Source organism: Symphodus melops, assembly GCF_947650265.1.
Source record: "Symphodus melops genome assembly, chromosome: 12".
NCBI lineage: Eukaryota > Metazoa > Chordata > Actinopteri > Labriformes > Labridae > Symphodus > Symphodus melops.
The window spans coordinates 5469947-5495814 of record NC_136702.1 but is presented as its reverse complement, the minus strand read 5'-3'; the positions used below and the strand labels follow the sequence as shown (position 1 = coordinate 5495814).

Here is a 25868-nt window from a genome sequence, read left to right as displayed (position 1 = left end):
TTTATTAACTTTTATTACAGATACTCTGTTTATGGATTGTAAAACTCTGCATGGATTTAATGGGAATAAAGTAAAATTACAATGTTTAAACACAATCAGTGTGGCAAAGCAGCAAGTGTGTAATTTAGTGTGCTGTGGCAATGAAATGTTTTACGGGCCTTGATTTATGTCCTGTGCATGGCATTTCTAATGAGAGAGACCAACATTGCAGTGCGCCTGTGTTCCAGGAAACTACATTTACAGCAGATCTTTTTTCTCAAGAGTGTTTTTCCCCTGTGAAATAATGTCAGCACTTTCCCACCTTCAAAGTCCTTTTGTTTCCAGATCTATTAACAATTCTAATTGTACAGGAACACTTGTTAAGTAAGGCTGGTAAATAAAGCAGGAAACGCATTATTTCCTTTTAGTGCAGATTAAAGGTACAGCTATGCTGGCTTGAAACACATTAATGAGGTTTTAAATAAAAATGCTGGCAGGGAATTTACACCGCTGACTGGTTTAACTGCAGTAAGCAGTTGATTTTCCTTGATGTTAAAGGGGAACATTATTTCACCCGCTAATGAAAAATACATCTTTCCACCCTCCTATCTGTTAATTAACGTGTTTGTGTTAGGGGATTTTCAAAAAGGGATACAATCGCTTTCAATCTGATTAAAGTAAGTGATACATAATAGGGAGGTTGTTTTCCTTGGGTCCTTCTGTTAATTGAATAGCTTTGTATGACTTGGAATGTTTTTCCTAGTCACAACAGTTTGCCCGGACCGGGCTGCTCGGGATGCCCCTATCTTAATTACGAATCATACACCAAATGTGGTTCAATTTCCTCAGCAGGACAGTTTCTGTTAACTGCTATTTTTAAGGCCAATAACAACGTCAAACCAAGGGATGATTAAAGCAATTAAAGTTTCCCTTTGTTTTCCAAGCACAGCGAGATAGGGCGGCCTGTTTGTACAGCATTTATTAAACATTGACTAAATGGAATTGAATCTGTCATCGATGAAGTTTTTCCGAGACAATTACCTTTTAGCATGGCAAACAGTGTTTCACTCAGCTAACGTCTCACAGCTTATGGCTGTGATTAGCCATTTGATTTCATCAAGCCAAACTGGAATCCTCCAGCAGAGAGGGAGAGAGAGAGGGAGGGAGGGAGAGAGAGGGAGGGAGAGAGAGAGGGAGAGAGAGAGAGAAAGAGAGAGAGAGAGAGAGAGAGAGAGAGAGAGAGAGGGGTTTAAATATATTTTTACCATCGGAATTTCTCAATTAGCATACCACATTTTCTCCATTAGATAAACTGCCTTTAGAGAGCTGGCTGGTTTAATCTGTTTAATGTCCGTGTAAACTCTAATCTCCTGATTCTAAAAAGAAATCCCTTAAGGACATCATTGGCATACACTCTTCATAAGACAGTTTTTGAAAGACATGATCGAGTGCAGCTTTTATAGAGGGATTGAGCAGTGATGGGTTGTTACGCCTATCATGCTTTTTTTTTGTTTCCCTTTTCGTTTTTGCAAGTTGTGGTTTCACTTGTTTGAGTTTTGCTAATCGTTAGTAATTACGCTTGTCCTTGCTTCGCTATCACCAGAACGTACAGTATACTGCATTTAAGATTGCTTCGTAGCATACAGGTTTTATGTGGACACTCAGACCTCAGCTCAGTCATTCTCCCAACGAGAGCCTGAACTCTCTGAAGTCATACGTTACATTAAGTCTCTCCTCTTGAAAGATGGCAGTTGCCGTTCACTGAGAGATCATTTGAAAGAGATATATCCACGTGACGCGACACATGAATGAAACTTTGATCTCAGATTGGATCAGAAGTGTGCGTGCGCGTCGCTGCCACTCGTAGCATCGCTGTGCTGCGAGTGCATATGGAAACCGAAATCAGGATTAGTCGTTATCCCATTGAACGATGAGCAGGGAGAAATCAAGAGTGTTTACATGCATATCATTGCCTTCCATCATACACTGCAGGCTGTATGAATTAGGGCCCACAAACACAGCCTCATTCTCCTTGCATCACGCCAAGAGTCACTCCATTGATTACCCTTCCCCGCTCCCAGGAAATGGCTCATGCATCTCATGTACATTATAACAAATGTTCTCTTTGCATTACAATTGAATTGTGATTGTTATGTTCAATCAATGGGGAAAGGTCACGGGATCGCTCCTGCCAGCGCTTTAATGGAGAAGTCGATGAGGATTCATTTTAATCACTGCGGCTGTGGCAGAATGAGCACAACACTGAGAGACTGTCAATGGCCCGGTAATTACCGCTGTTTATACAGGTTTCTGCTTTAGCAATTTAGATATCCACAAATCTCTCTGTTTCTTGCAGCCCGGTTATATTGGACGCCGCGTGGCATCAAATGAAGTGCTGTAGGATGTGGGCCGTGACTGCTCTAATTGTGGAACTGTGGGTGAGGCTGGCTCTTTGAAAATAAAGTGAACTTCATTTTCTCCTCTTTTGAGCGGTTACATTACCAGAAAGCTGTTGTTGTGCACTGTGTGCGAGGATGCAGTCTATTAGCCCAGCTGTATTCAAGTCCAGCTTGATACGACTGCAACGAGAGGTGTAACACTCTTTATTTACTTCATTCCTATTACCAGTGTCTGTCAAAGGCAGCGCTAACAGGCCTGCAACAAGAGATTGTTCTCAATACGGATTCAGTTACTCATTGTTTTTAAATGTTTTATTTGGCATATACGATATTTGAAAAATGGGGTTTTCATATATTTTGTTTTTATCCAATTAATTAAACCCAATTCAAGTCAACATTAGCTCTTTGCTTGTATTTTAAAGTGAATCACTGTGACATTTAGGGGCTCGGCTGAGGACAGGAGATTAATCCTCTTGTCAAGTTTAAAATATTTAGATCTTTTGCAAAACAAGTAAAGACTTACACACTTATCCTGTAAGGCAGGCGCATACCAAGTAGATGTGATGTTTGCCTTTAATTTAAAAGACGATTTTACTCTTTCCACTGTACGGTAAATAGTATGATTAACTCAGCTGTCTGTCAGCCCTTGATGATATATACTAAAGTCTATAATGATATGTGATTGTAAAGAAAGTCATTTGTAGGGGCGGGAATTGCAGAGTAACTCATGATGTTTAAGGTCACGTTACATGAGGTTACAGATACATGACCCATGATAACTATTTTATGACACAGCGTTCCTGCGATTTTGCTCTCATGTAGAGATACATCCCTAGATATGATTCACTGTAGAATATAAAAGGCCCCTAAAAAGTCAAGTGCTGCTTCCACACTGTATATTTATGCACCGCAAATCGGTGTCAGTGTTATCCCGCTTCATCTTTTTCAATGTTGTCCTACATTTTCCTGCTTTCTTCTTCTTCTTCTTCTTCTTCTTTGGCCAGAAATCTTCTGTTCACTTTACCTGTAGTCATGTAGTGAGGGTTACCATGCTGAGTCACATTTTAAAAAAAAAATCCAAATGTCAATATTTGGCTGACGTGGTTTGATAATTGTATCACATGAGTCAGGATGGCGATATATAGCTGTATCGATATTTTGTCCCACCCCTACTGACTAATCGAATATTGACTGATCACTTGAGCTCTGGTGTGGTCACATTTTGGACAGTGGCTTCAAACTATTGGTTGTAACGGTATCTGTTCGAAGAAAACAGAAACTTCCACTGCAGCCACAACAAGTTACAACATTTAAAGATAAAAAAAACAACAAAAAAATCAAACCTTCCCTCTTTTTCTTAACTGTAAATTTGTTGATGTGTCCAGTGTAGAATTTACCGTCCAGCGCTGTGCTCCCCTTCACCCCGAGTGGCATGTTTGTGTTGGACAGCGTCTAAGGATAGATGGGGTCAAAGCAGTGTAACCTTGCAGAAACAAATATTCATGATCAATAAGTGCTTTATTCCGGGCATCTAAATGCTTCTATGTCTCAGGCTGCCACTGAAACCCCCCCCCCCCCCCTTTTTGCAAAGACAGAAAAGCTGCTCGAAGATTTATGCAGACGAGGTAAAGGGACATTTTAAAAGACTACACAGTATCAGTGCTTTCAAATGTCATGTAATCATAGGTTAGGGGAGAGTGCCGGGCACACACAGCTAAGTGATGTTACAGATAATGAATTGCCTCTGAAATATAATACATCGTGAGTATGATTCTTTGTTCCAGGCTCTCTGTACACCAACTCGCTTCAATTAAAGTTATTTATCTCTCTTGTTTTTTAACTTCATCAATTATATTGTGATACACTTAATGTCCATAAGAGGATGATGTATGATTGGTCTAATTATTTCTTATTCACCATGCTTTCTAAAGCATATCAATTTTGTTAATACCATGTAATTAAAACACGTCAGGGCGCTACAAGTTGCCGGCTGTATTAATGACTATGAAAATTATTTTAATTAAATAGCCAATTATAGAAAAATCTTAAGCATGAGAATTGACATTTAAATGAATTCAATTTAAATTGCTTTTCAACATTGTTTTATCAAAGCTTTATGGGGTGAATAAATTATGACATCAAACAATATGCGGTGTCATTGATCATGCACACGTCCTGTCCGGTATCCATACATTTTCAAACACTTTCCTGATGCAATACATCACACATGGTGATTACATTCTGACACAGTCATTTGTTTACTGCAATCTCATCCACATGTACTGTACTTCTGTGTACAAAGAAAACTCCTCTCTCTGTTTAATACTTTAAGTCACAGTTTGCTGCAAACTCCATTAACTTCATACTTTTTTTTTTTCCATCTATTTTTCTAAAGTCACTTTTAAAGTGAGTTTTTCTTTGCCTGTCAAAAAAAAAAAAAAAAAAAAGATGACACATTTTCCTTACAGGTCAAAAAGTTTTCTTAATAAGCCGTTTCCTCGCGAGACACGTTCCCATACTTGACTTTAACTTTCTGCGTTGATTTCTCTCGTTTGTGCTGAATTACATCAACAAAGTATTGTGGTGTAATGTCCAGCAGCATTCAGACTTTATTTTTGTGCTCTGCTGTGTTTTCATAACTGGGGTCAGACACATGCAGCCCACCCAGTCTGTTGAAAAGCCTTTGTATCTAAAACATCATGCATATCCTTCCTGTGGTGCCTTTTAATACCTATTAGCCTTCTCGGGCTCATATTTTTTTTCCTTTACCCTGCATAATGTTAATGAAAGTCATTTTTCAGGCGTTACAAGCACAATGATTTGCCGTTAACCCATGCAAACAGGAGAAATAGTGGGCAAACTGTTGTGACATTCATTGTATATAATGAAATCTTAATATGGTGCATATTTAAGTGAAAGGTTAGCAACATAAAGGGCAAATGGATTGCCTTGCAATGAATTTTAAGCAGCTATTGATTTTACACTTCAAGCTACCTCTGCCTGAATGATAATTTTGAAAAAGGCAAACTGCTTATCTTAAAGCTGATCTGACACAACAGGAAGACAGCAACACACGGAATATGAAGACAAATCTCGGCATTGATAAGCAACACTCGTCTTCCATGATGAGGACACACACTCCAGTATGTGTGAGCTATAGGAGGAGGCAACCAGTTTCATAAAAGCTGTGCAAAAAAAAAAAAAAAGAGTTTCTCTCACAAATCTTTGACTCTATCTTTAATATTAGGCACAAAAACACGGTGTTAACGTGCTGACTGGAAACTAAACTTCACTTGAAGTTATACAAAACTACAGACTTCTTTCAAGTTATTCACACATTTTAAATAAACTGCCATACAGTGATTAACTCATAATAAAGCTTTTTTAGCCTTTTCTCCCTCGCTCCATCTCACAGATCTTATCCCTGATTTTAATCGAGCGTAATCTCTGAATATCTTTATGGCTAAAACTTGATCGATGCATTCGTCCATCGATTCCAGAACTGTTAAACTCACTGTGCAATAGACAGCAGGAGGAGAGGCGCACAGTAACTCATCATTTGCCTCAGTCGTTTCTGCGTCACACTCTTCATGAACTCTCATAGACTCTGTAACAGTGGTGCGTTTCATCCCTCTCCGCCTTTATCCCTCCTTCCTGTGCTGTCTGAGACTGAGAGCAAGTTTCAGAGTTCATGTTGGTTGAGCTCGCTTCAGTGCTCTGCATCATGAAACACCACAGCCAACGGACAAGCTGGTGAGAGGCGTGGACATTATGCCGTATGTGTACAGTGGCTGTATAGTTGACACTGCATTACTTTGCAAACACCCAGAAAGTAAACAGTTAAAATCCACATTGTCAGGTTTCTTATTCAGTAATGTATTCTATCATCTGACGCTGTTAACAATCGATGTGTACATTCACAGAGCTCGTCCATTATGAAGGTTTCAAGTTTGAGTTCAGTAACACTTTCAACAACGCACTGCCCTACATAATAATAATAATAATAATAATAATAATAATAATAACAATAAAAATAATACATTTTATTTAAAGGCACCTTTCAAAACTCTCTCTGTCACCTTACAAAGCAAAGATTAAAAACAGCAAAGTTACAACCACATTGAATATAATTGTGCTCTTGTGCAGCTGTCATGTTTTAGTTCAATAAAAATGAGTATGTTTATGAAGGTGAAGCAAACTGAACACCTCACTTACATTTCATTCAGGCAAACTTTAAATGCAGTGGAACGTGCGCCACATGATATATGTCACTTATAGTGTCATGAAAATAATGTTTTAGTTTGTTTTATTGACTAAATCCTTCAGGAAAAAAAAAAAAACTAAACAAGTTTTGCCTCATGCTATAATTTGCTGCTACTTTTTATTTATTTATTTTAAACTCGAACAACCATGACTGTGTAAATAAAATGCATAGAGGGCTGACTTTGATTTTCTTTTTTTAATGTCGTGTTTCTGCAACATTGACTGCAACTTGCACAGACAGCAAATAATGACCATTATGACATCAGAACAGTTATAACAGTTGTAACACAGTGCAGTAAAGACACAACAATACAAGTCTGAACATTTGTTTTAAACCTTTAAATCCAGTGTGTGGAAAGAAAAAAAAAGTTTCCTTTTCGTGGCTCAGGTGTTGAATAAGATCACTTTCGTTTTGCTCAGTGATAATGTGTTGTCGGTCAGCAGGTGGAATGATGTGTGTAGGTTAAAGTGCAGTTAGAGCAGGATCACTATGAACTGTTTTGCGACCACAACAAAAAAAATCAAACCACGTCCACATTTAGTGCAGGAGTATGAGCTGATATGAAGGGGTGTGTTTTAAACGGCTCAGACAATGCAACATTGAAACAGACCTGAGACATCTGAGTGGTAGCCCGAGCCCCAGTTATCTGCTCTTCAAAAGGCTTCCACTGTCCCCTAGCTCCTCCCTCTCTGCACCGTGTGACAACAACAACTCATCCACAGAGCGGAGCTGCACTTTTCAGCTCATTTTCCTCCTGTCATTCCTCCTCCTATCTTTGATCATTGTCCCGCAGCTTAGCCCCCCCCTCTCCCCCCAAAAAAAACCCTCACTCTGCACGCCTTTTTTCGGCTGCTCTTTCTACTTCCTAACTTATCTGAGGAGCTAAACTCTGGTGGATTCTTTCATTTTGGGGTGTCTCGGCAGGCTGGGTTTTTCTACTTTGAACTTCGTGCGACTCTCTTCCCCCTCCTGTAGGTGACCATGGCCGTACCGGCTGCTCTTATCCCACCAACTCCTCTGGTTCCGCCGCCTCCGATCTCCTCTGCCTCCGCGACCACATCCCCGCCGTCGACAACTTCATCGCCGTCTCCATCCCTGGCACCCCCATCCGGACCCGCACAGAACCTGTTCAGATCAGAGCTCCTCGGCACCAGCAGCCCGGGCATCCCGTCCGCGGCGCTTCCCCCCGGCAAACCCGTGTACTCGACCCCGTCGCCTGTTGAGAACATACCGCAAAACAACGAGTGCAAGATGGTCGAGCTGCGCGGTGCCAAAGTGGCCTCTTTCACCGTGGACGGCTGCGAGCTCATCTGCCTCCCTCAGGCTTTCGACCTGTTCCTGAAGCACCTGGTCGGCGGACTGCACACGGTCTACACCAAGCTGAAGCGGCTGGAGATCACGCCGGTGGTTTGCAATGTGGAGCAGGTCCGCATCCTCAGAGGGCTCGGCGCCATCCAACCCGGGGTGAACCGCTGCAAACTCATCTCCAGAAAAGACTTCGAGACACTCTACAACGACTGCACCAACGCGAGGTCAGTGACGAGCATTTGTTTGGTTTTCGTGTCTGTGCGGAGAAGCCGTGCGTAAAAGCGCGGATGCGAGGAAAGGGGGGAGACATTTTTTTCCCTCTGTGAAACAAGTGGTTCAAGCGGTGCGATTAACTCATCAGCCGATTTTAATAATCGGTTGTCAAAATGTGAGAACGGGGCCCGAGAGTGGGATTTAAACTGCACAGAAGCACCCAGGCAGGCATAGTTGTGTGTATGACGGGGAGAGGCCGACGCGCAACACCAGAGGAAAAGTTCAGTGAAAGTTTTTTTTTTTTTTTTTGGTAACACGTGCAGGGCAAAGCTGTGCCATGATGGATGGCCTGTCTGCCTCTGAACAAATGAATCGATAATGTAGACTACACTTGGGCTGAGTTTCACAACAAACTTCAGGTGTCACTGCAAAGGAAATGTCACAAACAAAAGCCAAGTCATCCTTTAACAGCCCAACTTCACTGTAAGCGTTGAAAAAAGTGAAACTTCTAGTTTAACTTTATAAAAAAAACAAAAAAACAACTTTGATTAACAGTAAGTCATGTCTTGTTTTCTGCCAAACCCAGAGTGGTAATAACGTCATTCTTAACCTGAAAACTTTGATTTGGTTTTGTAAACAAGACAGACACAGATTATTGTAATAATAGGACGTTAAATATTTTTTTTATATTCATTGTTTTATTAGTTTTGACGGGCTTTACATTTTTTTTTTAAGGAGGCTCGGTTCACTTACTGCGTCTTTGAAAATGAGTGGAAGAAAACATTATGTTTCCCCCCCTCTCACTCCAAACGCTGTGGATCATGGTCACACACACACCTTGGAAAATAATCCTTGATTTCTACGAGACGAGAAACTGCATGTAAACATTGAGTGAGGTAAACCCGGCCTCACACATGGAAATTAGTGCATTAACAAAATATTATGACGCCAAGTTGAATGTTTTGGATATGAAGTGATTTAAGAGGGGATCAATATTTGATTAAAAGTCTTTTTTTTTTTTTTTCTCACTGTCCTGTTGCTCCCAGCTTTGATGTATCGCTCAGTCTCACAGGATGGTTCAGCCTGGTCAAATTTACCATCTTACCTGTCACTATGATTGATTCCGTATTGATCTCCTACCCAGGAATGAGCTGGAAATGCAAATATGATGGAAAGGCTCTCATCAGTGGGGAACAGCAATAAACGCTTTGAGGCACTTAGTTATCTCAGTTTTTAAAAGCCTTCAGTATTTTAGGAAAAAAAAAAATATTGAAGGTAATTCTGACTCTTTTTGAGGCTCACGTACACACACACACACACACACACACACACACACACACACACGAATACACACATTTTAGTACAACCGGACATATTTTATTTTTTTATTAATGCTGTGTTATTAATATACACTTTAGATCCATATGCATGATGCATGACTCTTATTTGGCCCTTAATGCTTGCTGTACCTGCAAACTGCACCAACACACCTGATCAGAAAATGAACATGAAACAACATTTTTCTCTATTTTGCTCAAATAATTCAATTAGATAAAATAGTTTTTTTTTTTTTTTTTTCTTTAAATTTTTTAGTAAAATTCGATCAGTTAATGAGCACCTCTTTTTTTTTTATGAATGTGTTAAACTGTCAGCCTCACACTCACTGCATGCAACATTTGGAGCTTATTAATATGCTTCAGCTCCATACATTTCCATCACAGCAGCGTTTGTCTCAACAACTCACCTGTGCACTTTGGTGCTTAAGCATCATTTACATAAAGCATCATGGGAGCAGATCCCCTCCTCTCCTCTCTGTCGCTCTCTGCAGAGAAAGACATATAGAGTGGTGATCCTCCTCTCGAAGCCTGGCGTGGGGCTTCAGGTGACAAAGTACGTGGTTGAACTCTCCGGGTTGTCAATGGGGGGATGGCCGGCGATGGGGTTAAAGGATAATGCAGTGCCTCGCGTCGCTTTAATGACGCTAAAGTGCTGGGCTATTACGGGCACATGGACAGGACTGTAATTGTCTCTGAAAGCAGCCAGGTACTCCCGGTGCTGGGCTGAAATCAATCACTCAGACCCGGCCTGCCCGCCTGCCTGCCCCATTTGGAGAATTACATCATGGAACGGGGAGGCATCCGCTGGATAAAAGGCTTCTGTTACTTAGAAAGACTTGATTTTATTTGCAGGGATGTGTGCTTTACACCGCCTGTCGTTGAATCGCTGCTGACAAAATGATCAGTGTGAGTAAAGAGGACACCGGTCGGCCTGGAGGTGAAAAAGTCGTCTCCCTCTCCAGAGTCGAACTCCCGTTTTGCAGCGACTTTCTGTCAGCTAAAAAAAAAAAAACTATCTCAGTTCACCGGTTTAACCCCGCTCAGGTTACACAACAACAGCCTGCTGCCTGAGATACTTTAGCTTTTCATCTCGCCCTATTACTACAATGTCACTACTCTTTTTATACAGTGGCAGAGGGGTAACAATGAAGTGAATAATACTCCTGCACAATGGCTCTTACTATTTCACATGCTGGTTTTTTTCCCTCCCATGGCCCATTGTGTTAAAACAACACTACTCTCATTTTGCACACAGTGTGAATGTGAATAGCATCACAGAGCACGGCTACGTCCCGCTGCTTTAGTTTTGATGTGGACACAAACAAGCTCCAACCAAATTGTTCCCCACAATGCTTACTTTAGCAGAACCCTTTTTGAATGCAGAACACAGTGTCGGTGAGAAATGTGTAGCAAGAGGTGTTTTTTTTTTCTTTTTCTTTTTCTCTCATACGATTGATTTATTTGTAAAGAAATAATTGTCTAAGGAAAATTCCTTCACATACTTTGTCTGAGCTGAATGTCCTTCTTCCTAATAACCGACGCTGCGTTTAAGTGATCACTGTTCTTTAATGATACCAGAAATATACTCACTCTTGACCCCTTCATTTTCTTTAAGGACTCTCGTGCCAGATTAGCAGTGTTGGCTCTTGCTCCCAGACTGATCCAGGTTCAGTAATCTCCCCCCCCCCCCACCCCACACCCCACCCCTACATTATGACTCTGGCCCCCTCCAGGAGCCCTCTGTTCCAGCTACTTGTTTTCCTTTTCATTTTCCCCGTGGTGGGATGGAAAAGGTTCTTATTGCTGTGTGACACTTGAACTCTCTGAAAGGTTATTATAACACAAGGAGGAGTGTGTGTGTGCGCGCGCGTGTGTGTGTGTGTGTGTGTGTGTGTGTGTGTGTGTTTTGGTGGTGGTGGTGGGGGGGGGGGTTTTGAGGAGATATCGCATATCTCTCATTGGTCTGCTTTGTGGAGGCAAGCTATCCGATGCTGGGGCGCAGAAATGCAGCAGTTAATTGACAATCATTGTCTACCCTTGAAGGTTAACCACACGCCCCAGACAATGTCCCACCACTGGGAATGGGACGGCTTTTCACTTACATGCCCTTCTTAAATAGATTTTCCCCCCGCTCGCTTCACTCAAACAGACCTGCCTGCGAAATGTTACGTGTGACAGGTCGCAGTGAAATGACTTTTTTTTTCTCCAGCAGATATTTAATTGATAGTGATGTGACAGAGAGTGCTATGAGAGCTATCACCTCTCTTGTTCCCCGTTTCAAGAGTGTTTATGCCTAAACACACATATTTGCAAATGACGGTAATTGTTTTGTTTAGCGCTCAGTGTGAGCTGCCACCGAGGGTGCCAGCTTGTCTCTCTCCCTCCTCTCCTCCGCTGAGCTCTCTTATAATATATTTGTTTTCTACAAGGCACGGATGTGTTTACAGGTACTCAGGGGAGATTTCTGGATTCCATTCAAATCATTCCCAGTCAGAGTGGGTGCTAAGATACCCGTCACCCAGCAACCACATCCAAGAGGGAGCTTGGGCGATAATAACTTCAAAAACAGAGTGACAGATGCCTGATTAGAGAGAGGGAGAGAGAGAGAGAATGCGAGAGAGAGAGAGAGAGAGAGAGTAGTATACAAAGCTGTTTAAAATCCAAATCTATTCAAGTACTTTCTTGAAAGTCAAATTGGCTCTCATATTGTGTGTTGTTTCTTTATCTTCGGGGAAAAAAAAAAAAAAAAAAAAGCATTTTTCGTTCTTTTTTTTTTTTTTTCCTCCCCGTTTTTAATCCTTCAGTGGGGCTCTGCTAAATTTGATTAGGTACAGTACACGTGCTCAAGTCAACTGTGCAGTTGGCAGATGGCGGCAAGGTGTTTTTATGCAAACAAATAGTCTCCTTGAAAATCAGAATTGCTTTATTGACTTGACACCCATTCAGCTGGAACAAGCGCAAATTAAAACATTTTTAAAGAAGTATCTACAGATAAGCTCAGGCGCAGAAAAAAGTAACATTAATTTTCTTCTTCTTCTTCTTTTTTTATTTTTTTATTTTTTTTAAAATAAGCTCTTTTCTAGCTTACGACAGAGCTGAGCCAAGAGTGTAGAAACCCCAGATTTCACTTGTTAAAGAGGCTTTGTTTGACACTGTCTAATGTCATTTGTGGATTTAGAGGCTATTTGCATGGCAAAGAGGCCTGTACTGTTAATTTGCCTGTTGGATGCATTAGTTGTCCAAGCTCCTATCTTATTTGCATGCCTTTACTGGCTCCGCAAAAAAGCAATTGAATTACTAATTAATTCTCGTACCGAGTGAAATGGCTGTGAATCACACGTTGACATCAGGTCTGTTCACGTTGATCAGTGTGTTGAAATGACCTATTTTCACTACATTCAGCAGCCATGAATGGCTATTAGCTCCCATTTTTATACATCATAGATATGAGCGGTTTGAATCCACCTGTCAGTGTGACTTATCCCACGTATTAGGCTGGATTTGTTAACAGTGATCTTACCTGATGATTTCACACTCGAGAGTGATTGCCTGACAACCCAGCGATAGATTTTTGGGCCACTCTGCTTCCCGTCCTCCTCTCAGAGCTCCCCTGCTCGTCTTTACTCACCGGCTCGTTCGCATTACGACACATTTAGGGAGCATGGCGGAAGTCACTGACGCTCACACCAGGACGTTAAACGCTACTGACAGAAGTTAGAGGGAGCAGATGAGATTTCCTGATTGGACGAGGAATGCAGGCCCTTGCCTGGCTCTGTCTAATATGGTCACATAGAGAAATTGATTTTCCTCAGAAATTAATTAATTTTTCATATAGCCCAAAGCTGGAGTTTAAAAAAGAGTGCACTTGCTGCTTTCCTATTTTCCCCTCTTTTTTAAAGAATTATTGCCTAATCATATTAAAACTTTTGCCCCAAGGATGAAAAGATAATTGTACAAATGCATTTGGAAATATGTATCACTGAGTATTTATGATTAAATTATGCAAATAACTCTGCTCCCATCCTTCGTGGGCCCAGATTGTCTAATTAGGATTGATATGGCGAATAGATGTTGGGGAATCTGAATACAAGCATGTCCAAAGAGCAGAAAATTGAAAATGACAAGGATGGAATCCTTAAAAAGTGTGTAGGGTTTTTTTTCTTCTTCTTCTTCTTCTTCTTCTTCCTCCTCTCTCTGTCTAATTCAGCGTAACTGTATCAGGAGTTAATTTTCCCCGGCTTCATTTCTCGTCTGAGCTGACAGGAAAAGGAATCCATCAGGGAAGCAATCTCAGATGGGATTCCACAAATTTCCTCCACTTGTTTTTCTCTCCCCCCCCCTCCTCTTCATTTCAGTGGAGGCTATCAGGGATGAATCTTCTCCTGAGTAAACATGCAGATGTTATTCCTCCAGTGTCGATGTTTTCCGAGCTCTTTAGTCAATACAAAAAACCCCTCCTCCTTATAATTGAAGTATATTAAGAAAGGAATGTCATCCAACAAAACGCCTTTTGTACTTTTGGAAATTCACTGAAGCAAAGTACATCATGTTATTTTACCAAAACATCAGTTCTTGTTTAACCAAAGGTTAGTCACTGCAGATGTTTCTCTTCTTCAAATTAGAAGAAAAGTCTAATAAGACATTTCAATTATATTTCATGTCAGGTTTCATTCAACACAAACGAGTGATTTAGTGCTTTAAAGTGTAAACAACTGTTTTTTATTTGCCCCAGTCGTCGAACATTCAGAGTTGAATAGAATAGATCTTTGTGGTCACTGTCTGTAAAAACAACACAAGGCAGCTCATCAGCTCTTTGTCGGCTCAAATCAAACAGAAACATTCGAAACGATCAGAAAAAAAAAACACCTTTATGAAAGGCACTTTAAAAACTGGCAAAGTCATGGCAAACGGCTGTCACAGCAACAAACAGCAATACGTATAAATTGCATTTGAATGACATCTTTGGATGCTGTCAAAGCATCGCTGTATGTTTGAGCTCAGTACAGTGCACACTTGGAGTCTGTCATGTGAAGTTCTATCCACACGTGTCCAAACAGCGCACATTGACACTAGTTTAAGCTAACAGTTACATGTCATTTAACAGCAGCTGTGCTCCTTTTCTGCTCAGCGCCACATCACACACGGTACAAAGTCAGGGAGGAAATGACATGGGTTCCCACTCTCTTCTTCTTCTTCTTCTTCTGTTCTTCGCTTCAGCTGCACACAGGAACAGCTCCAGTGCCTCCAACAGTATCTATTAAAGGGGCTGATTGTTATCTAATCTTTACCTGGCGCTAGCTGGAAAAGCCCTGAAGCTAATGACACTTGAGACTAGCAGCACATTCGATGGTGGTTCAAAGCGTCTGCTCAGTCAATGCCTTCCGAATGAAAAGCTAAGAAAACGGCCCCACAGCTATTTATGTGACGACTGAATTCACTTAGACACCGGCAACACTTCACGCAGTCAGTTTGTTGCGTTGAATTATGACGAAGAATGTGCTTAAAGGGAGCTCTCGTTGAGGCGGCAGGCTCCAGGGTTTTGATTTGAAGCTTTGTTTAAAGAGTCTGTCAAAAATGATCAAGTATTTTAAACGAGGGCTAACTTAACCAGGATGAGTATGAATAAACACGAGGACAGTCGTTAAAGGGATTCATATTTATACTTTTTTTTTTTTTAAATCAGTGCTCTTCAGTAAAAAGAGCACTGCTCGACGCACCTTTACATTGTTCTTTGCATCACGTTTCGAGGTCATGTTGAGATGATTGGTTCGAGCGGTGTCTTTGGACACTGATCAGCAGATTGTTCCAGTTCTGTCTTTCAAAAAAAAAAAAAAAAAATGATGGAAAAAAAAATCATAATAAGCTCGCTCAATCTGGACTCTTAAAATCAGTCATTAATCTTAAGGTCATTGTCATCTGGATGTTTCTTAAATTAGAAAATCCTGAAAAAGGAGACATCTTTCGACTGTGCTATGGTTCAATAGACAACTTTTTTTTTCCTTCTTCCGAAATCCTCCCCAGTGCTTATATTTCTGAAAAAGAAAAAGAAAAAAAAAGACGTTTAAAGTAAAAGTGTCAACTATTAGAAACACATATTCTTTGCACAGTGGCTCTATTTTCTTTTATTGCAGATCCTTTCAGTATGTCAGCAGTTTAATGTGAACGAGGCAGCCGCTGCTCTGTACTGTAAAATGATAATGTCTGCAATTTTGGCTGTTATCCACAGAGATAGCCACACCCAGAGAGAGCGGCTTACTGACGGCACTGCACACCTGTAGAGGTTATGAGCGGGGTATCAATATCACCAGGTCAACACATTTTCATCTAACACTGACATCTCTCTCTCTGCCTCTCTCTCTCTCTCTCTCTCTCTCTCTCTCTCTTCCTGCTCCTGTTGTCGCTGCCTCTCAGCCTAGTGAGAATATTGGTGGGAGTCTTTTATTGGTTGCAGCAGCGCTTTGGGTTTCTCTTCTCGTAGACTCAAATGTCACCGTCTCCCTGATGTTTCTTTAAAATCGCCTGTGCCACCACTTGCTGTGGCGCCCCGGCTATTATTACCCTCCTCTTAAAGAGTGACAGTGGGGTCCTCAGAGACGTGACACAAACCTGCGCGGATGGAGCTGTATTAGCTGTGTCGAGGCAACGCTCCCGGCCAATCAGATAGCGCCGCCGCAGAGCACTGTACACCTGGTGTGCTGTGAGGTTAGCAGAAAAGTCAGGAGTCCTCTCAGTGACTTTTTCGTGCCTCTTCTTTAAGAAAGACGGTTCGACTTTTGTTGGATTTTGAAGTAAAATAAAAAAAACAGAACCTGAACAGAAACTCGTACTTTGAGTGGTGGGAACCTCTTTTTATCTGAAGCTTTCAGACTCAGTCGGCGCATGCGCTTACGCTTGTGGAAGCGGTGTCTCGGCAGGGCTTGTTCCTTGTAATTCCACACGAGTGCAGAAAACGCAGTTAGACATGTTGTGTATGGAAACAAACATGGTTATTAAAATAAAGCAGCCCTCGGCGGGATGGTTTGTCCACATACATTAACCCTCAGAAACTTTCACATTAGGAGCGGGTGAGTGTGTCGGAGTGTGTGAGATGCTCCCTGAGAGAGAGAGAGAGAGAGACGGAGCTTGTGTGTGTGTGTGTGGGAGGGCGAGAGAAAGAGAGAGAGAGAGAGAGAGACACCCTCGCACAACTTCACATATGAATGGACTTGTGTGAAAAGGAGGATGAATTGAGTCAAGCTGACATAGCATGCCAATAAGCTTTGTCTCATTTCCAATGCCGTATTCATTTGTGCCACAGAGAGATTTATTGCATGATTGACAATTATGAGAGGGTGACCTAGTTCTTTGTGATGGAACAAAAATGGTTTTCATCAGTTGCCTTTGCTGTCTTTCACATTGTGTGTGTGTGTGTGGTTGTGTGTGTGTGTGTGTTTGTGTGTGACGCTCCCCAGTTAAAGAACAGGGAAAGCCTCCGTGCTGTGGAACACTTCCCCCCCCCCCTCCCTCCGCCACTATTGAAACTTATGCGTTTCTTTCGTAATGGCTTCATATATTTTGCATAGAATCACATCTTCCACCATGTCTTTTTGCACGGGCAGGAAAAAAAAAAAAAAAAAAAAATGAATTTCCTACCCCATTAAGCAATGCGAGCTGTCCAAATGGATCACGTTAAAGTGACATTTTTTACGAATGCTCTTCAATCTCGAACTTTGGAAATAAAAAAAAAAAAGCAAAAGGAAGTCGTTTGATTCATCTTCAGCTCACACTAAAGGCTTTTATCCCCCGGCTCCTGCTTACTGTGCTGCGTTACAAGCTGCATTATTGTTGTTACCTGATCATCCGAATCACAAATACACTCATCCTTTTTACTGTTGTGACTGTCAGTAAAGTGCCTTTACATTTCCTGATTCCTTCATTCCTTTATGCTTCATTCTACCTGTCTATTAGCCGTGTGTGAGCTCTGTGTGTCACTGTGTGTGTGCGTGCCTGTGTGTGCCCACTCAAGCTGAGATTACCACGACTGTGAGGAGGAAGTCTCTGCACCTCCTGGGACTCCTGCTTGACTGGCCCCACAAATGATACAAGCCAGGGTTTAGTTGGGAGTTAATATCCTGCAAAATTGTCCTGCACAGCCTCGGCAGAATGTGGATGATTAAATGACACAAGCATATCAAAAACATTTTTCTCAGACTAGTGGCTGTTAAGTGTTGCGCCGGTGCAGCTCCGTCTCCCAAGGTTACCATTAAAAGGAAAAGAATATTCAGTGGGAAGTGGGTGTCATTGAGCGGTGATTGTGGGTGCGTGTTTCTGGATGTGTGCACCTGTAGGAGCGTTAGATGTTTTGTTTAATGCCCTATTTGAGAGGTAATAATATCTCGATAGGATATCTCATTGAGAGGCTTGGAAGAAGGTTGAGGGGACATATGCTAATTGAGCCTGAGAAGACTCTCGGAAACACACCCCACTAGAGTTTTTTTTTTTTTTTTTTCTCCCCTCGCACACTGGATGCCAGACTTCCCCCAGTGACACAGAAAAGAAAAAAAAAAAAAAAAAAGCTCGAGGCTCCAAAGCGATCCATTTTATCCTTTCTTTTTCAAAGGATGCAATGCTTTGTTTTAACCTCTGCAGGAAAGGAGATGAAAGGCACTGTAATAAAGCCAAAAGGTCTTTCTGTAGTTATCAAATGGCCTTTCACTCCTGACCTTTAAGATGCCACAGTAGGAACTGGAGACAATGCGAGAAATACAGATCGGATTTCCGAGATCAAACATCCCAGCTCTTTGTGTAGTTTACTTGCACAGAGAAGAAAGAACAACCTTTCACAGCTCATCACTTGAACATAAAGACTAAGACAAATAATAAAAAAAAAAACAGGAAATATTTGGAGTAGAATGAACTGCCTTGTCAGTACCTGCACAGATCAAACACAAAAAGTTAAAGTAATGCAGCACCGGGTACATTCAGGTTCTGAGGCCTTTCTTTACCTTGTCCTTTCTTTACTTCGTCCTTTATCTGATCTGCTCTTGCCACAGCAATGGACTCTGTATGGACGCATTCAAAGTCAGCTGGGACTTGGCTCTTGAATGTCTATGTGTATATGCGTGTACACATGAGTTTACAGCACTGCAACTGAGGTATAACAGAAACTAGAGATGCTTAGATACCACTTCTTCAGTGGCTACACAAAGTCCCGTATCTCTCCAGACGTGAGACGTTAGCAGACCTTGAGTATACCAGTGTGCTAAACACAACAAACCATGCGATTCCTTATTGACATACCTCTACTGCTTGCCATGAATATGTTTGATGTCTTTGCCATGACAGTTGTACGGCCTGGTTTAGCACACTGAAGGAATCGATAGATCACTGTATCGACACTGAAGCTCAGAATGGAGGAACAAGGTAAGCTAACGTTGGTTCGCAGCTTGGTTCTCAGCCCCTCTTATGTCCTGTGTCTGCTGAAGAGCGTTGCCAAAAATTTTCATTAAAAAAAACAGAAACATGACACTACTTTATCTTATGTATAAACCTCTTAATCAATTATCTTAACTTTTAGACATCTTAAGCTAGGCAACGACACTTTTGCCGGCGCCTGTTTCAAGCTTTGACAACTGTTAGCTTAATCTGCTATGGGAGCCCTTTTACAATACTGTGCTGTTTGTTTTTCTTGTTGTTGAGAGATCAATTGACTAATATGATTTAAATCGAAGTTGTCAACCACAATGCTCTTTTTACAATGTGATGGTAAATCTTTGGATGAAATGGATGGCTGGCTGTAAGGTCCACTGCTCCACTTTTTTAAGCACTTAATGTTACATTTCTGAGCTGCTCCAAGTTTAATATGAAGTCTTAAAGCCCCAATTTACACATTTAATTGCCATATTTTGCATTAATACAGCTACTGCCACATGATTTATAGTTGATGGTTATATGGATGAAGTGGGAGGTTCGTGTTCAGGTTGCTCAAAATGACAGGCTGCTTCAATGTAATGACAGGTCTACAATACCCAGCAGTCCATTTTTTCAATCACACCCATAGACGGGGCCGACTGCAGAGACGGCTAATCATGCTCTTAGATGTAGGACGTTATCAGGATGCATGATGGCACCCAGCATTCCTGTCATTCTCCACATTCTGCCGAGCAATCACACTTTTGAGCGCGGAGTGTTGGTGCCTGCGAACCCTCGAGGGCTCTGGGTAAGAGGCCCAGTCGGGGCCCCTGCTGGGCCGGGGCCTGGTGACAGTTCCTTGGCACTGTTGTCTCAGCAGGAAGACATCAGTTGGAGCAACAGAGAGGCTGCGGACGAAGGCCGTCTGGTCAGCAGAGAGAACGGAGTTCGAGAAGATTAGGCTTCACCCGCGGGTCATTGTGTTCCCAGAGCAGACCCGAGCCCGTCGGCCTCAGTATTGTTAAAGGGAAAGGTCAGGTCCAAAGACCAGGCTAAGCCTATTAAACAACCCGCACCGCTTCTTCCTGGAAACCTGACTGTGCTTTCTCTTAACTACCGAACAGGGGGGGAAAAAATCAGCTTTGAACAGCTGAGGTCGGCCGTATCCTGATGTGAATTGGAGCCCACAGCTAATTGAAAGAATATAATTGTATACTCGAAATGAAAACATTGCAATCATGCTTCCTAGAGTTGGGATTTCAAATTGCGTGTTCCTGTAATTGTTCTGCAGAGCCCACACGCTGGTACGCCGAACGGTACGCGCACTAGGCCGCTCTGACAGATCCTTGCAGTGTCGAACAAATCCTCACATTTATATCCGCTCAGTGCTAAATGCTTATGTACTGCATTCATAAGGTCGTCTGAGCCCCGGCACACTCCCATAAGTCTCCTTTAGCTGCAGTGATGGCTGATGTCAGGGATGTCTGCTGAATGAAAGGAAACACGGGCAGATAGCGTTTGATCCGTGATGGAGATGAGTCCACACAGGAGAAGAGCCAGTGATTAATAACGCTGCATCTGGGTAAAAAGGATGTCATCCTCTGGACGTCTAATGAAAGCTCTTGAACATATCTGGGAGAGGCGATATGTTGACAGTAGGATGATGCAAATGAGGCTAAATGTGAGAGGAAACCTGAAATGAATCACCCCGCTGTCTTGGCGGCGTTTGTCTGTGTGTGTGTGTGTGTGTGTGTGCGTGCGCGCACCAGCAGCCAGCCGTTTACGCCGTACAAAGCTCGCTGTGACACTCTCCCTCCTTTGTCTCAAACTGCTAACTGTATTTAATTTCACATCTTATCGGGCCGGGCTTTGTCTGTCTGTGAGTCTCTGCACAGTGGAGGCGACCCCCGGAGATAAACTCTGTCAGGCTCTGGGGTGATTTATTAAATTCTGATTTCTGTGAAGGACTTTAATGTCGAGGGGGTGGGAAGAGAGGGGAGGGTGGACGGGTGGGGGGGGGGGGGGGACTTGTAGGGAAAGGGAGGGAGGAGGAGGGGGAGAAAATATGTCGCAGGTGTCTCTGCCAGCCCCGGGCACTGTTCTCTCTCCATTACCAGCATTGTTAGGTATAGAGAGGCAGAAGAAAAGAGAGAAGTAGGAATCTATGCTGAATTTCCTGTCTTTGTTGTGGCACTGGGCTTGTTTTTTCCCTCCGTTCCAGGCCAGAACAGCGCTATCAAATCACACTTGTTTGGACTGGAGATAGCGACTGGAGTGTGTTTCATCGAGGGCTTGACCCAGCTCCATTTAACGCTCCTATTCCAACGCTTCCTCTCCTTTTTTCCCCGTGACACCTCAATGGGTTCTCTTGGCCTCCTTTGAAAATCTATTAAGGCAAATCATGTGACCTTTTCCCAGCTCCTTATCCCCGCTGATATTTGAATAAAGCCCGATGTCAAGACACGTGTGACATTATTTCGGTGAGTTCAGCACGTTTTATGGGGGCCGGCTATTACAGCCCATCTGTGCCCGGGCGCTTTTGTTTTTTTTTTTTTTTGAAATATTTCCTTGTTAAGCACACTTCACAGGTCAATTGTGACTCCGCCGAAGCTCAACATGTTAATTTTAATATCGTTTTATTCATCTCAAATGCGCCAGCTCCTCCCCCCCCTCTCTGAAACCTACTTTACATTTCTCTTTCATATCACCTTAATCTAAATTGATGTGTTATCATACATGGATCTCGGAGGAGGGGGATCAAATAACGACTGTCAGCCGTGCATGCTCAACTCTGTTTTTTTGAACATAATTTGGTCCTTCTGCATTATAAAATGTGCTTTAAAGCAGAATCGCAAGGTGCTTTTCATATGACCCTTCCCTTTTGCGAGAGTTTAAAAAAACCCAGCGTCGAGCTGTAAAAGTGATGTGTTGCTTCCTCTCATATCTGCGAAGCGGTTTGATCAAAAGGTAATATTGGCGAGGGGCGCTGCCGGGTCTTGTCTTCTCCACGTTACTTCCCAAAGGGCTCTTTTCTCGGTGACACCTCGATTTCTCTAAAGCGATGACGGGATGATAAAGAGTTGTGGATTCCATATATTTATTTATTGCTCGTGTTGAAGAAGTTAATAGAAGACTGGGAGCTGTGAGGCGTGAAGGGCTGCACGGGACAGGACTTCTTGTCTCAGACGCAGGAGTGGGGAGAAAGCCGGGCTGAACACATACATCAAACCCCACAGATGTGTGTGTGTGCACAACAAAAACACACACACAGAGATGCCATACATAAAATAGTTTACCCCCTCTCTTTCTATCCCTCCCATTCTTCCTTTCAAACTTCGAAACTCCATTTTCAGGGAAGGTCAATCATACGCTTTTTTTTCGCAAAAGATTTTTAGCGTGTGCGAGTCGAAGGGTCGAAGTCAGGTTGAGCAAATGTGTGAATGCAGCAAATAATTGTCAGGAAAATTAATCTGCTCCCAAAAAGTTGAGCGGTGACATGTTTTTATCCTGTGGCAGTAATGAAACTGCTTCTTTTCCACCTGTTTGCCGAGAGCTTGATGTCCACGCGTAGCATTAATATGACGTCTTCAAAGTGTCGGTCTCCGTTCGTGCGTCCACTTCTCTTCAATTATGTGACCGTTGCTCCCATCTCGCGTCACTTCCTGTCCTCCCTGAGATCTGGAACTGTCCTGCTTGCGGAGGGGCGTGTGACTGCGCAGGTCCTCCTCCAGTTTTCTGGAAGTGTTGAGGAATTCGTGTGTGAAAGGAGCTCAACAACGCGAGTTCGCTAAGCTAACGCTTCATCCAACTCTTAGTTTTTTTTTTTTTTACAAAACAAAAGCTTCAGAGCACAGCAGCCTCCCGATAAAAAGAAGGAAAAAAAAGAAAGGGTTCAACACGCCCAGTTTAAATACACTTTGTCTGTTGCAGACACAGAGTTTGTTTGACCTAGTATGCAAACCGTGGTTAGCAGGTTTGATTGAGCGGAGCCGGGGATCTTAGGGCCGGCTCCTCTGATACCTACGTCTCTCTGTCTCCATTGTTCTCTGCAAGTCAGCATCTTTTGTCTTTGCCACTGATTTGTCTTTTGATCTGTGCGAGTGATTTATCTGCATGGAATCGTTTTTCTCTCTGTTCCCCCCCCCCCCTCAGGAAATTTGGAATGAGGCTGGCCTAACCTTGCCAGGGCCAAACAAAGCCCGTGAGCTGATCTCATGTATTTTGATGCTGTTTGTGAAAACGACACACACACACACACACACACACACACACACACACACACACAGAGACACAGAGCTCAGACTTTGAGAGGGCTGGAAAAAAAAGAGAAGAGGGATAGAGAGAGAGAGAGAGAGAGAGAGAGAAAAAGCACCCTGATGGTGTTCACTGTTTTGTGTTTTTCTCTAACAGATGTAAGTACCTCCAGCTAAATTTCCATTTGGAAGTGACATGTTTTCCAAACTCGAAATAATTAAATGGTCGTAAGTGGATTTAAGTAGATGCTTCTCATGCAGGCTACTAGACCGCTCAGCTCAGTCAACCCTCTGGGAGTGTGAGTGTGGCTGAGCTCACCAGGTAGGCCTAATGGAACTGGGACCCTGATGTCTTTCGACTGCAACAGTTTTCCCCTCTGTTTGCCTGGTTAAAAAACGCCAGAGGTTGGGGGGATTGGAGTTGACAACCCTGAGGGGATTGGAGCTGTTTGCCTTGTGCACTTTTTTTTTTCCACCCACCCTCATGTGCAGCTGTTATAGCGTCCTCCCTCCTCTTACCAGCTGCCAGAGAGAGAGAGAGAGGGAGAGAGAGAGAGAGAGAGAGAGAGAGAGAGAGGGAAGGGTATGAAGGAGGTGGGGGGCGGGAGTAAACACAACCACTCAACACCTGCTGCCCGGTGAAGAGAAAAGGTGTGTGCAGGAGAGAAGGGGGGGGGGAGAGGAGGGAGACAAAGATAGGTGGTTAGGGAGAGGCGACACGGGTACAAAAGCCTGAGAATGTGTTAATGTGGGAGTGAGGATTGTGAAAAAAAACAAAGATGAGAGGAGAGACAGGTGGGAGGATATGCAGGTAGGCTACAGTATCACACACTAAAACCTTTGGTATTCTAAGTGCTCCCTCATGCAAACAGTCTGGTTATCTTTGCTGGTAATCTTGAAGAAACATAAATAGATATCATTGTTGGGAAGGCGGCAGTCTCATTGCTCCAGATGTTTACGTGCTTTGATCAACATTGTTTTGGGGTTGAGGCCCGTCGTGTTTGTCTGAGAGCTCGGCGAGAGGAAACTTTTCCTCAGCAACGCTAATTATTTTTCCATCACCAGCCGAGGACTCTTCACGTCCACAATCGGTCCTTCCAGGCAGCAAATAGAGCACGTAACACAGAGAGGGCAAAAACAAAACAAAACAAAAAAAAAGCTGCTGCGAGTGTGTTTGCACAAATTAATGTTTCGCAGATAGCTTTTCTTCTTTTTTTTTTTTTTTTTCGCGGCTGTTTCCCCGCGATTCAACCGATGCTTTATTAGGATGGCGTTCAAACATCAGCGACGCAATCTGGACTCAGAGTTTTAATGCACGCAAAAAGGTATTTGAGTCCCGTCCAAAAATATGCGACGGAATTTAAATCACACGAAGTAAGCAATCTTTTTAATCAGCTATTTGCTCTGTATCAGAGAAGTGCAGAGTTCCCCTTCTGTTCCGTTTGGGACCGAATTGTCAATTGGCTGACATTATCTAAACAAGAAATATTCAAACTAATTAAAGAAATGTCTCTGTGAAATCTTGATAACACTGAGGTTATTTCTTTCTCTTTTTTTTTTCTGCTCTGTGCTCCGTTACGAGACTTGCCACAGGCTTGTCTGAGCAGAGGAAGTTATGAAACTCCTGCTGCCGCATCATTTGCACAAGGAAGTTTCAGCCTGTTCCTCTGGCTCTGTTGACTGGAGTCCATAAAACAGCTTTATTAAAAATGACACCATTCCACTCTGTATTTGCTCAGTGGCTGCTCATCTAGATTAGGTCACATGTTGCTGTGTGTAGTGTGGCCAACAATAGCCAGCAGAGTTTATGACAGATAGCAGCTGTCTGGGCTGACTGTGTTGTGATAACATATTGCATACTGTACATCTCTAAATCTGCTGCCTTCTCCTCGAGATAATCTGCTTCTGTTTTCAACAGAAAACTGTCTCGACCACAATTCAAAAGCAAGTCGCTGCTTTCCAATTTCCTGTTACCAACTGCACATGATAGTAAATCATGAAGGCAGAGTGACACAAACAGCAAAAGGCTGCACCAACGCCTTAACTGAATTTGAGTCTTTTTTTTTTCTTTCTTTCTTTCTGCAGAATTGATGTAATACTGCTTCTTTACATTGCACAAGTGGAATCCTAAAATTACCTAAATGCTTCAAAGGAGGAAATAGCTGAACATTTCTCAACCATAGTGCAGCCTCATCTTGATAAGAGAGCTGTACAATCAAGGTAACAGAAAGCATATCAAGTGTCTGCAACATACATTTGTGCTTGTGTGTGCATGCCCATGGATGTATAACATAACACCACAGAGGGAGCACACAAAAGGGGAGGGAGGGGGGGGGGGCATTCAGAATTATGTTATGGCTGCCTCCTGTTTAGCTTTTTTTTTTTTTCTCCCAGAGCCCCCGGGCGACTGGAAAGCATCAAGGACACCTGGGTGTGACTTTATTAAAGTATGAAATGAGAGGTCAGTGACGCGGCGGTCCCACACATGACATCCTGCTGCTGGCCCTTTCTTTCCCGCCTCCTCCCCTCAGTCCGGGGGCTCTGATGACTCCTCTATGAAAGTCTGTTTCATTAATCCCCCTGAGGGACCCCTCAACTGCTCTTTCTGCCGCTGATACAAATTTAATTCCTGATAGGTCCGTTAGATGGAAGCCGTGTCTATCAAGGCTTTTAATTAATGTGGCACTCCTCTCGCTGTATCACAGTGTTTATCTGAAATTCATGA

At 42.7% G+C, this 25868-nt stretch overlaps 1 protein-coding gene across 5 annotated transcripts in view; it reads left to right on the top strand.

The window, feature by feature from the left end:
* Positions 1-6775: 6775 nt before the first annotated feature.
* Positions 6776-25868, top strand: part of dachd (dachshund d) — a 111370-nt gene continuing 92277 nt past the window's right edge. For 2 of the 5 annotated variants that reach the window (XM_079357323.1, XM_079357322.1), the window contains exon 1: positions 6780-8174. In XM_079357323.1, coding sequence (XP_079213449.1) covers positions 7624-8174 — 551 coding nt within the window. In that variant the 5' untranslated portion in view covers positions 6780-7623. Of the gene's footprint in view, positions 8175-25868 lie in introns of all 5 variants that reach the window. The other 3 variants (XM_079357325.1, XM_079357324.1, XM_079357321.1) reach the window with 2 other exon arrangements.